The following is a 14,222-nucleotide window of genomic DNA, read 5'->3' as shown; positions in this document are numbered from 1 at the left end:
CAAGGCGTTTATTCCCCCTTCGAAGCTTGATACCAAACAGTTGTTGGACTACAGTAGGGATGAACTACGATGTCTAACAGGCTGTTTAACAGGTCACTGTCATTTGAATCATCATATGCAGAGACTTGGACTGTCGGAAGACAGTGTGTGTCGCCTCTGTTTGGAAAATGATATGAAAGCAGAGCACATACTTTGTGCCTGCCCAGCTGGGGACCGAATCAGAACTTAGAGTTCGGCAGAGCCCTACTTTTACCATCTGACCTGAAAGACCACTCACCATACAAACTAATCGGTTTCGTTAAGAAGCTGGGTTTATTTGGTAGAGTGTCAATAGGTGTGAGCCACAATAAACTCTTGCTGGTTGCGATGCAGAACCCACTCACTTTGGACATAACCTAACCTAACCCAACCTAGTTTCCTCAGTACATTTATTCTTCCAATTGCCAGATTATCGAAAAATTGCGTCTACATGATTCTGTGTCAACAGCCCTGTGACAAATGGGTTCAATATATTTTCGTTCAAATTTCAAGTGGCTTCCGGTATCAAACTCAATTTCAGACTCCTAAATGTTAGCTGAACTTGTCAAATGGTTTACTAAACAAAGTAAGGATTTAGATTGACATAACCAATTAAACCAAAGCTGATTCAGCATTTCGCCAGATATAATCCCATTTTTTAACCATATAACCAGTCCATTTGAGTCGACTCTCTGTAGCAACCTTACCAGAAATATTCCATCAAATTTCATAATCACAGCACGTATGGATACTAAGTAGTGTCAAGGTGGAAATAATAAATGAACCTGCCACTCAATTGCTATGAAAACATAGAGGAAGGTTGTGCTCACGATGTCTTATTGACATATTATTCGAGTTTAATTAACGTTTGTTAGCACGGATATGTGCTAATTGAATTATGCGCAATAATATTCGAATCGCCATATTGGTCCAGTAATTTATTAGTAGACCATCGATATCCACATTTTCTGTCAATATTTGTTTCGAACAAGTATTGATAATAGTAATAATAAATATACTTCATCGTCATGAAATCGTTTGTCACTATATCTTTTTAAATCATTCAGTTTTATTTTCTCCTCTTTTCCATTAGGTTTTTTCGGAATAGGTGATAAAAGTGAAGTGAACTCACTAGTTGAATGTTTCACGTAAATAAAACAATTCGATATAGAATTAAATTGATGGCCGTTACTATGTGGTAGGAGATCATCATTAAAAATGAGGAATAAAACTTTCTTTGTTTTTTCAACACTTTTATTTGTAACTAATGTTGTTACTGTAGTTACTTCTTATAAGGACCTTTTCAAACAATTACAATACATTTATTGTTTTGTCTTTTTACGACATTTTCAAACAATTACAATAAAGGTATTTCTAATTGTGCTAATAAAGGATAGCTTTTTAGCAAAAAATAGTGCTGAAGCCAAAGCTTGGCTAGATAAATATTATTTGAACTTTGCACCAGGAGAATCAACCGCGGAAATCGCGGAAAAACCGCCCCATTTGGAGAAAAAAGTGCTGTTTCATCAAGACTATGCACCATGTCACAAATCTATAAAAACGATTGCAAAGTTGCATGAAGTGCGTTTCTTATTGCTTTCGCTTCCGTATCAACTAGATCTAGATCCCAGCGACTTTTTCCTGTTCTCACACTTCGAGAAAATGCTCGCTGAAAAGGAATATAGCGCCATCATAGGCCTGTTTTGAGGCCAAAGACAAATCTTACTATAGAAATAGTATTGAAAAAAATGTCATTGCCCCAATAATCATTGTATCGTGTTCGAAGGCGACTTTATTGAATAATAAAATCAAATTTCATTAGAAATTTGTTTTCTGTGTTAGCTTGCGAAATTATCAGCCCAGCTAGTTTTATATGAGTGTAGATTATATTTTTAAGATTAAATTTCAAACAAGCAAAAGCTGAATTTCGCATCTCATCGCCATAATTTTGTTCAATTTTGTAACTTGTTTCATCAAATGAGTAAAGACTATAGTAAAACCAATAATGATTGAGAGTGAAGCGCGTTGTCATATCTAAATTTTACGTTACCAGTTCATAGCAGAATCAAAATATAGTAAGCAGTAGAGTTGTAGGTTGTGGCAAATTATAGATAATACACAATACTAGTACGATTAAAAGGTATTATTTATGACAAAAATGAGTAATGAGCTTGTAATGAGTAATACTTATACATTTCCTGATTACTGATCAGTTAAAATTCATTATTTTCTGTCTAGTGTTAGATATTTATTACAACTAGTGGCAACGCTGTACGCAACGATATTTCTGTCTTTGTCACTTTACCGTAACTTCCATCTCATCGTTGCAGTCCTCACTAATGTACTTGCAGCCATGAGCGTATCATTGGTTTGTGGATTATACAGCGTGAATTCTACGTTCTACAGTTGAGTTAGTCAGCAATCGACGTGTTGTGATAACAATTGGTGAAAATAATAGTGCTAATAAGTGTTTAAGCGTTACATAATTATATTTCTACACCGTTCTCAAACTACTCAAAAAATGGGAGACATGGTCGGGCCTTCCACGTCGAAAAAGGTAAAACGGTCGGAGTCTCGGTCAGTAAGAGAAAAACAAATTGTACTGCGAGTATTTCACTGTCTTGAAAGATATCATCAGCCACCAAAAAATGATTTTGTGCATATGTGCTGTAATTCTACGTGTGTACCTCCGAATAACCAACCGGGCATTTCTACATCATTAAGTTCCACAATTACAAAAGATAAATTAGTTGATATGTGCTCTGATTATACCGGTGTACCAAAATCATCGATTTACAAAATACTAAGAGAAGCAGAAATTCATGGGGACGTACAAACGCCAAAAACTAGTAGCGGACGAAAAAAAATCACAGTTGATGAAGAAGCCAAAACCAGTATACGCAGAACTATTCACAGTTTCTTTTTCAGAAATGAGCTGCCCACACTACAAACAGTTCTGGAGGCACTCAGCGATCATGAATTGGTCCCAAAAATGGGTAAAGAAACTTTTAGGAAACTTGTACACGAAATGAAATTTACGTACGGAAAAGTTGACAGAAAAAGCATTCTCATTGAACGTCAAGAAATAATAGCATGGAGAAGAAAATATCTAAGAAAAATTGACGAATTTCGGAAGCTCAAAAAAAAATTGTACTTCATGGATGAGACATGGGTTAACCAAGGACATACGGTCAAAAAAGTATGGCAGGATGGTCAGTTGGGTTAAACAGCCATCTGGAAAAGGTAGTCGTCTGATAGTTACGCATATAGGAAGCGACAGTGGATTTTTACCAAATGATGAATTAATATTTAAATCTAAGAAAACAGGAGACTATCATGAAGAGATGAATGCGAAGGTGTTTGAAAAATGGTTTGAAGGCATCATTCAACTTGTGGAATCTGGGTCTGTCATCGTCATGAACAATGCCTCATACCATAGTCGACATTCAGAACCATTACCGAAACAATCATGGAAAAAAGCAGCAATTCAAGAATGGTTAATTAATAAGAACATCCAATATAACAAAGATAGTTTAAAAGCAGAACTACTTCAGCTAACAAAATTACACACAGACAAATATAAAAAATTCGCAGTGGGTGAAATGGCGTTAAGTCGTGGAATTACAGTTTTAAGGTTACCACCATACCACTGCGAATTAAACCCAATAGAATTAATCTGGGCGCAAGTAAAAGGATATGTGGCACGAGAAAACAGAACATTTAAATTAGTGGACGTGCAACATCACCTACAAGAAGCTATTCGAACTGTTTCTGCAGAATACTGGAAGAAATGCATGCAGCATGTTTTAAAAGAGGAGCAAAAAATGTGGGACGTAGACAACCGTATTGAACACAATATTGAACCAATCATAATTCACTTTGATGATAGCGGTAGCAACAGTGACGAATCTGAGGTTGAAGATTAGACGAAAATTTGTACATTTACATTTATATTATATTCTATTATCAAAAATTTGTAATTTGTATTTTCTAGTACCCCTGACGATGAGTTTAAATTACTCGAAAGCTTGAGAATAGTTATAAAGAGTTCACTTATCAATTGCTGCAACCCAATAGTGAAAAAAAGTTATATATATATATATATATATATATATATATATATATATATATATATATATATATATATATATATATATATATATTGTGTTTTTTTATTAATATTGTTAATTTATTTGGTACCTACTATAATTACCACGATTATTACTCCGTTTTCATAAGGCACACCGATTAGGTAAATTACGATATTGCAAAGTTTTAATGAAATAAATAAAAAATGTGTATGAATTTTTTAACTAATTGTAATAAGAATTTTTCTTTCATTCTTAACCATCTCAAAAATTAATAAGCACGCCCCCGATTTGCTGTCAACTGGGCTTACTTCTACCCTCAATAATTATTGGTTTTAGTATATTTATAATTATTTTTGAAATCTTCGTGATCCAACACCAGGCAGCGCTGTTTCTACCTGCCACAGGTCTCATCAGTGGTGCTAGGCAGAAGTACGAATGCATCGTTAGACTCAACCTATAGAGCAGGGGTTCCCAACCGGTGGTACGCGTACCACCAGTGGTACGCGGTAACGTTTGAGATAATACGCGTGAGTGATGTGAGCAACATGCTGTTAATAGCAAACATGACTCAGCTCACGGGTTGCTAAAAAAACGAAATACCCATAATCCAGTGAACGACCTGACATCTTTGTTTTCCTATTACATTGGAATTCATAATTCCTAGGTAATAAAACAATAAAATACTTTAGGGATTTCACCTAGGAATCCCCAGATAGTACAATTGATAAACAAAGGGTGTTTCATTTTTACCTGTGGCGTTTTAAAAAGATTGTCTTACACTTTCGAACCAATCCATGACGTGACACCAAAATACTAAGCACCCTGATTTAATTGGTAAGCCCATAGAATTTTTTAAAAGAAAATCTAATTCACAAATAACACAGTGAACAGACGAAATGTAGGATATGTCTAATAATATTGAAGAACAACTGGCTTTAAAACTCCAAGAATGCAGTTATTTTGCACTTCCAGTTGACGAAAGCACTGATGTTACAAACATAGCGCAGCTACTTGTTTTCGTACGATTTGATTATAATGAAGATTATAATAAAGAAGAGTTTTTTTTCTGCAAACCACTTGAATCAAATACCACTTGAATCAAGTACGCATTGTGTCATCCCTCGAGAAGCATCAGCTACTAAAGGTGTGCCGGAAAATCTTAACTCCGTTTTATCAGATGCTGTGAAAGTTATTGACTTCATAAAGGCTAAGGCTCCAAACACAAGATTATTCTCCTTGATGTGTGAAGAAATGGGTGGCAAGTTGAAAACTTTACCCCTGCATATGGAAGTGAGGTGGTTATCTCGCAGGAAAATTTTGAACCGTCTCTTCAAACTGAGGTCAGAAGTTTTTATGTTTTTAAGTAAAAAAAATCATGACATGAAAAAATTGTTTGCTGATGAAGTATGGTTGTCAAGATTGGCTTACCTAGCCGACATTTTTGACAAACTCAACTTAGGACTTCAGGGACCAAACACAACAGCCTTCACATCCAGTGACAAAATAAACTCCTTCAAGATAAAGTTGGTCCTGTTTTGTTCACAAATACAGGAGGAAAATTTTATCTGCATTCCCCACTCTACCATAATTTTTTGAAGAAAATGAAATATCTCCAATGCCAGATGTGGTTGTAGCATTGTTCACTTGGGAGGTCTTCAAAAAAGCTTCAAGAAGTATTTCTCTGAAGATTATTCAAAAGTGGACTGGATCAGAAATCCTTTTTCGGAAACCTCACCAATGAATTGGAACTAAAAGGAAGTTTCATGGACCTTACAGAAGATAGTTCCATGAAAGATTATTTCAAAGAGAAATCTTTAACTAATTTCTGGGTCGGATGTAAAACCGAGTACCCTTTGCTCCCCCGGCAAGCTCTGCTATTTTTGATGCCATTTCTTACGAGTTACTTGTGTGGGAGTGGATTTTCTAAACTCTTATATATAAAAAATAAATATAGAAACAGAATAAGTGTTGAAGAGAGCTTAAGCGTGAAGATGAGTTTCATTACTCCTAATGTTGATATTTTAATCACCGGCAAACAAAAACAAGTTTTGCACTAAAGACTATAAGTACTATAAGCACTAAAGACTAAGTATATTTTGTAAGTATTTTGTAAGTATCTTTTTATTCCACCTTTATTATAAGCGTGTTATAAATGAACAAATATCTAACCATAAAATATGAAGTTTTCTCAGGAATTTAATTAAGAGTAAATATTATACGTTCATTAAAATATATAGGTCTGGTGGTTAGCCAATATTTCTCAAAAAGTCAAGTGGTACGCAGGTGCAAAAAGGTTGGGAAAGAACTTGCTATAGAGCAAGTTCTTAGAGCTACCGACATCTATAGTCAGTTTGAAACTGAAGAGAAGCTGAATGAAAGAAATATCGAAAATAAGCATGAATATCTTCCTTCACTTAGTCGCCATCTGTGGATCAAGCTTGTAACCTTATTTCGCAATAGAACTTAGTATACAGTTCAGTGTCATGCATCATATCATTGTATACCTACTATAGTAGTAATCAATGACTTCATCAATACTTTTTTCAGGTGATACAGAACGTTTTAGTTTACTAATTCATTCAAGTACTACTTTAGGCATGAGGCATTACTATTATTTATTATCTGCAACTCAGCTTATTCAAATATTCAAGTTGGTGAAAACATTTTTGCAACATTTATAATAATAATAGTCATAATAACAGTGTTCGTACAACTCCAACCACTAAGTAGGTATATTTTCACCCATTTTGATGAATGTCACAAGATGGAAAAACATTAGTTAGTACCCATAGTAGTAATAAATATGTTTCGTGGCTTTAGAAAGTACATTCGAATTGCATGAAATACGCACCTTGAATAAGTTGTGCAGAAAATCCATTTTCACTGTCACTTGCACCAAGTTATCAGCACAGACACGGAAAAGGTGATAGTCCAAACTCGATTGTAACTATAGGAGTGTTAACAGAATTATTGATCGCTGGTGAAGAATGTAATAACGTTACCTCGAAAGCATATACAAAAATATGAATGACTTCATCACAACGATGCTTCAGGCACGAAATGCGAATGTTTGTCAACAGTAATGTTCAGATATTCTCACATCGAAATATTCGCCAGGCGTGTTTCTAATTTGGTACGGAAAAGGTGACCGTAAAATGTTTGTTATTATTCATTTAGCTTACTTTTCCCGAGGTGGATATGACAAAAATATTTAGTTAGGAGAGAAATTCAATGTCAAGTTGAATTTAGCACATCTCAATTTGTTGGTATCCCTGAAATTATTATAAAGATAGCTACACTCAGAAATGTGGAGATTTTTTCAGCCGGGTTGCCAGATTTATTAGATTTCTGAAGATAATATTTTATATATGAATTGATAAAGACAACAAGTAACATTCGTTAACTCATTATATTGACAAAACTTTTTCACTTGATAGAATGAGAGAATTTAATGCACTGATAATTTAAGTTCAGTTGGGGAAATTTTCTTTTGGAACAATTTTTCTACGTAAACCATTCAGTTCATTCTTGAACGAAAGTCATTTTTGTGGATAAAATCAGAATTTTCATTAACCTTTGACATCAGTCGAAGAAGTGAGGAAATAAATAATCAAAAAGGAATAACTGCCAATATATTAGAATTTTTATCCATTTCTGAAGACGGAGGCAGATTTTGGCCTCCGAAACGTTAAGATAAGTATTGTATTATTTCTTAACAATTTTTTTGATAGGCAAAATTATTAAATATGACAAGTTACTGATAAACAGATAATTTTTCATTGTGAAAAATACTTTGATTTTTACGCAGTAACTTATCGGGGTAAACTAAAAAGTTTGCCCTTCTACACTTGTATAAAGTTCTCCATTATAATTTTTATATTTTCCAGATTTTGGAAGGTAAAAAATACCCAAAAAAGGTCGCTATAGTACAAAAATGTTGTGATAGTAATTTCTTGTGCTAGATTTCACCTTCAAGTTCATTTTCCCAGGTTTCTTTTTGTCCGTTATTTCAGATATTTCCTAAATTTTTAGTTTTCTTCAAGGACAAAACACACGCACTACAGGAAAATCCTTAAGGCGCTTTCAGAGCGGTGCCTGTGCGAAAGTAACGATTCACATTGGATTTGAATCGCTGGTGGTTGAATTCATTTGGAAAAACGTTCTCAGGAATTTTATTCTACACAAACGCAGTTCTCCAGATGAAAGAGTTCTCAAACAGTGAAGTTCAAGGTGTACTGAGTTTAACCTCAAAACGATGAGCAGCCACAGTCCGTCGCGTATTACTGATTTGTACCGCTCTTGGTGGAATCAAATGTGCCAAATCACTTGAGCACCTCCTGTGAAAGTATCTAGAGAAGTTTCCCAAGACCAAAAAACCGTTATTTTAACACCTCGGCACGTGTTTCGATCACTAAGTGATTATCTTCAAGAGGAAAATCAAACTAATCATACTGTGAAATACGCTGTGATATCCCTTTTCTTCATCTCGTCTGGCCGTGATGAAAGCACAGAAGCAGTATCTGCTGCTATCTAAATCAATGTGTCCTTTTCCAACTGTTGGAAAAAGGGCACATCAACAAGCTGTATTTTCAAATGGTTTTCGAATGCTCATGAATCCTAATAGAATAAATCAGTTATGCATTCATGCCACCCACCAAAAATAAGAAATTCAACGTTACTGGTATATTAGTCATATTGTCATACAGTCAGCCAGCGCCCTCTGTAGTGTATGCGACGATGTGCTCTTTCTAATGTCAATGAATTCTACACATGACTTCGTATTTTTGTTAAAATAATTTCAAAATGAATGGTAAACCTTGTTTTGTTGAGGCTGACTCCGACAACTTACCAAGAGTCGATTTTGAAATGATCGATAAATTTTACTTGAAAAATTTGCAATATGTTGGTACCGAAATGGATAATGAAGAATTGAAACGGTAGTTGGTATATTTAGTAGGTCCCTTTTATTTATATAACATTCATTTCAGACTTTGTCTTTTATCGAAGGATGGAAAGTTTTGATTTATATTTTAGCTCGGCCGACTGAAGAAAACTATAGATGCATTTCTTCAATTTGGAATTCCATTGTCTAATATAATAATATAGCTTGATTTGACAACCCTGAAAAAAAATTAAAAAGGTTAACCGAAAATAACAATTTTATTAAACAAAAAACTGAAATTACAAAGAAATAAAATACAAGCAACAACCAAACAAATAAAAAATGATATATTAATGAATGCTGAAAATTAAAAAATTAAAGAAATTAACAAAAAATGATGAAATGAAAATTAAAAGATTTCAAACCAAGTTATGTCACGACGTTTCGATTGTTATCACCCGAAGACGATAGATAAATAGATAGATACGTTACATAATGTTTCTAGCAGGTCATATATATATATATATATATATATATGATGATATATGATAGTCGAAACGTCGACTATCGAATAGTACACAACGGATGAACAGCCGGAAAAACAACACATCATATTCTACCATCCGTGAAAACCTACATTGTAATATATATATATATATATATATATATATATATATATATATATATATATATATATATATATATATATATCGACTATCGAATAGTACACAACGGATGAACACCCGGAAAAACAACACATCATATTCTACCATCCGTGAAAACCTACATTGTAATATTTCACACCTCTACGGGGAGGAGACATTGAGAAATTTCAAACATTTTGAAAAGCTCCGATCAAAAACATCAACACTCGCTTGCGACATCATCTTTTTGATACGATGCAGAGACAACCATATAACACCAACATGCACGAGACTATCCTACCACCTGAAAACAAGAAGAAGTAGCACTGAAACGATCAAATTTGAAATGGAGTGGAGTGATACTATGAGGATCTTCACTCCGAGTCATATTTTCATATTTCATATCTGCATATTTCATTAAAAATGCAGATACTTTGATCTCATAAAAAAATGAGTGGAACTCAATTTTTCAGATGGAACACCCTGTATATTTCAACATTTTTGAGCTCTACACCCAATTTAAGATTAACTTTGTTCAGATAATACTACTTCTATTTTAAACCGTTTTCGAGAGAAACTGTTTCAAACGGAAATTGATATGGTTTCCTTGTTCATCACTCATTCTTGTAAAACAGATTTCGTTTGATGTTTCTCAATTAGTCGCAGATATTACAATGAAAAGAAAATTATTAAAATACTTCTCAACCACAACTCAATTAACACTGAAACACGAACTGAAAATAATAAACCCATAAATTAATGAATTAATTTAATCGTCAGTGTATTTCAGAATATATTCAAACACATCTCCACCTCTACTTATACAATCTTCAAAAGATTGTCATGTGTAGCGCTTCTGATCAAGTCTGGAGTCAAACTATTGAAAGCAGTTGTAACTCTCGATTTCATATCTTCCATTGTTGTTATTGGAGTAGAGTAAACCATATTTTTAATGAAACCCCGCACGAAATAATCTAATGGATTGCCATCTGGTGTTCTAGGAGGCCAACGAAAAGGTCCATTGTTACCAATCCATCTGTATTCGAAGATTTCGGTTAAAGCTTCGCTGACTGAATGAGAATTATGGGGTGGAGCACCATCCATTTGGTACCATACACGTTCTCTTCCTGGTCTATTATTTAAAATCATTTGAAATCCATTCCTCACTAAATCTTCATATTTTGATGCATTCAAATTATCATCATAATACATTGAATTGCCATCTTTCTTCAAAACCCCTTTGGCGGACAACATAGGGATTTTCTGGCGCCCAATAATGACTATTGTGTCTATTGAAAACTCCATTTTTTGTGAACTTGGCCTCATCTGTCCATATGATATTGTCAAGGAAATATTCATCCTCTTGAGTCTTGACAAGTAACCATTCAAAGAATTCCACTCTACGAGGTAAATCAGTCTCTTTCAAATGTTGGACATAGTAGAACTTATAGGGATGCCATTTATGCTTATTAAAGATTCGACAAATTGTCACGTAGGGTATACCTGTCTCCCTTTCAGCCTCGTGCAGAGAAGCATTTGGAAATGCATGAAAGTATCCCAAAACTGTTATACCATTGTCATCATCATCCACTTTAGTCTTCTCACGAATGATTTTTGGACGGAAGGTTCCATTCAACCTACAGTTTTTTAGTAGTCGATTTATCACATTATTATTCGACTTCGGAAGTTGTGGATATCTTTCATGAAATACTCGGCATGTTCTACTTGCAATTCTATTGAAGTAACCATAAATTATTAATAAATTCAAGAAATCTTCATTACTGTAACCTAATCTTGACATTATTCTATCATAATTGGTAGCAATCACAATCAGTCAAAACCACCAACGAAAGTCTGACATTAAATAATTGGTTTATTTATTTTTCCAAAGTACACTATTAAAAAATATTAATGTGTACTGTTGTACGTTAGAGACCAATACCTCAATGTATACAAATTGTAACTTTTTCTAAGGTAGGTACATACCAATTTCAAATTGACTGATCTGAGACAGTTAAAAAACTGGATCAAAAAGAAATATTACTAAGTATAAAAAAAAAATGTTGAATATCCAAAATGAGTGATGAATTTAAAAAAACGAGCAAGAAAACCACGTCAGTTTCCGTTTGAAACAGTTTATCTCGAAAACGGTTCAAAATAGAAATAGTATTATCTGAACAAAGTTAATCTAAAATTGGATGTAGAGCTCAAAAATGTTGAAATATATAGGGTGTTCCATTTGAAAAAATTGAGTTCCACTCATTTTTTCATGAGATCAAAGTATCTGCATTTTTTGAAGACCCTGTATGAGGCAAATGAAAATATGACTCGGAGTGAAGATCCTCATAGTATCACTTCACTCCATTTCAAATTTGATCGTTTTAGTGCAAGAGAGTTCAAGATTATTAGCATTTATAAAAGTTCATGTTTGGTAAAAAAATATCGAAATTAATTTATATCTTCTAAACGGTGATGAAAAGGTATAGGGAAATAGTATATGAATTTGTTGACAAAGTGATAATGAATCATAATATGATATTATATACGGGGTGTTCCATTTGAAAAATCAAAGAAGCCGCTACTTTATAGTAAAAGCGACAACGCCGCTTCATCTGAAATATTTTAGGCGTGTAGGTCATATTGATTTATGCATACTGTGAAATTTTCAGGTTGATCCGTTAAATAGTTTGTCAGAAACGGCTAATTAACGCTCATCATGAAAAGCCCTGTATACAAGTGAAGGTATTTCTATTGATTCTCGTTCATTCGCCTGCTTCATCCGACACAAGATTGAAGGATAGTTTTCACTTTGCTGCAGAATCACTCCTCGACGGGATTGGAATCGGAATCGCTTTTCGAATTTTCATTCTACGGTGAAAAGGCATCCAACTAAATACACACTGAGGGAGTTTACTCCCACAGCAAACACATCCAGATCGAAAAGAGTAACTCGATCCGAGAAACACAATCTGCCGAGGCGCTCGAAATTCACCAGAAACACCGTGATGGAGATTGCTTCTGATATGTTAGTCTGGTTCACGTGAGCTACTTTATCGAAAAACTGTTCTCCTACAGCGAAAATTACGATTGAGATGTCATTCGGGGTTTCGGAATGGTATCTGAAAACTTTGAGGAACTTTTGCTATAAATCGCAAGTCAAAAGGTAAGACCTCCGTAATCCTCAGTTCGCAGAAGTTCCTACTTCTGAGGGTTGTTGTGCGTAAGAAGGCCACAGATGGCCAATGAAACAACAGATTTTCAAAAATTTTGCGGCCGGAAAAAAAATGCAGAAGTAATAAACATAATTTGAATACAAAAAATTAGAGTTTTGTTATTCCGCAAATATTTCAAAAACTATTTGAAATATCTCTAATTTGAAAAAATATCTTCAAAGAGTAGAAATTTTTTTGAAAATTTTCAATCTACCAAAACTGTACCGGAAATATTTTTAATTTTGGTTTCGAGATGAAACCGGGTGGTAGCAAAAAATACAAATTTGTCCACTCTACGACAAGAAAGTTTACAGAATTGGGAGCAAAACGATGTGAAGTTCTGAGATCATATCACTGACGTGTATTGAATAAATGGCTGAATAGATTATAATTGAATTTTTGGAACCCAGCTGTACGTAATTCGAGGGGAAAGTCATTCATCACATGGCATATTTGATAACTGAAACACCTGCAGAAAAATTCAGTTTTTAAAGAAGGAGGAGTGAATATAGTTTATTTTCCTTCATAATCTCCTGATTTGGAAACACATTTTTTCCCGCGGATAGGCAGCTTCCCAATTTCTTCCACGTAGAAAGATGCAGATCGTATCTGCAGCCAATTACGCACGTAGTACGTAGGCTTCAACCTCAATATCACTATCGAATCTTTGGCCTTCCAAAGCTTCCTTGAGAGGACCAAACACATGAAAGTCACAAAGTGACAGGCCTGGACTATAAGGAGGGTGTTCCAATGTTTCTCACCCCAATTCTTCCCTAGTCAAGTCTGCTATATGGGGGCGAGCATTGTTATAGAGAAGAACCACTTCGCTGATCGATAGGTCTCGTCTTTTGGGGCGATATGCAAGTCAGACCTCACTCAAAACGTCGCAGTAATAGGCCCCATTAATTATCCTGCGCTCGTGCAAAAAATCGAGATACAGCAATCCACGCTGGTCAAAAAAAACGGTAGGCAGAACCTTGCCAGCCGACAAGCGTGACTTGGCTTTCACTGGTCTAGGTTCTCCTTGTTTTCTCCACTCCATACTCGCATGTTCAGACTCTGGGATGTAGTGATGCACCCATGTTTCATCACAGGTGATAAAATGAGTGAGAAATTGGTCTCCTTGTTCCTGAAATCGCGCAAGAAGACGCCCACACACCTGAAGACGATGCAATTTCTGGTCAGCTGTGAGAAGGCGAGGAACCCACCTGGCGCACACCTTACACGATCACGACCCTCCACGAACTGTTTATGCCATGCAAACACTCTGGCTCGCGACAGTGTCTCTTCCCCGAACTGGGCAGTCAATCTCTTCAAGATTTCCGTCGGTTTTACGCCTTCTGCGGCAAGAAACTTGATTACAACACGTTGTGTT

The 14,222-nt window shown here is 34.9% G+C and overlaps 1 protein-coding gene across 1 annotated transcript in view; it reads right to left on the bottom strand.

Moving 5' to 3' along the window:
* Positions 1-7,190, bottom strand: part of LOC111505086 (uncharacterized) — an 82,134-nt gene extending 74,944 nt beyond the window's left edge. The window contains exon 1 of the mRNA XM_074176907.1: positions 6,961-7,190. Coding sequence (XP_074033008.1) covers positions 6,961-6,987 — 27 coding nt within the window. The 5' untranslated portion in view covers positions 6,988-7,190. The remainder of the gene's footprint in view (positions 1-6,960) is intronic.
* Positions 7,191-14,222: the final 7,032 nt, after the last annotated feature.

The sequence above is a fragment of the Leptinotarsa decemlineata genome, unplaced genomic scaffold, assembly GCF_025532065.1.
Source record: "Leptinotarsa decemlineata unplaced genomic scaffold, Ldec_3_MD MMD2_tig00002082_RagTag_RagTag, whole genome shotgun sequence".
NCBI lineage: Eukaryota > Metazoa > Arthropoda > Insecta > Coleoptera > Chrysomelidae > Leptinotarsa > Leptinotarsa decemlineata.
The sequence above is the reverse complement of the archived record's forward strand: the minus strand, read 5'-3'. Positions and strand labels throughout refer to the sequence as shown.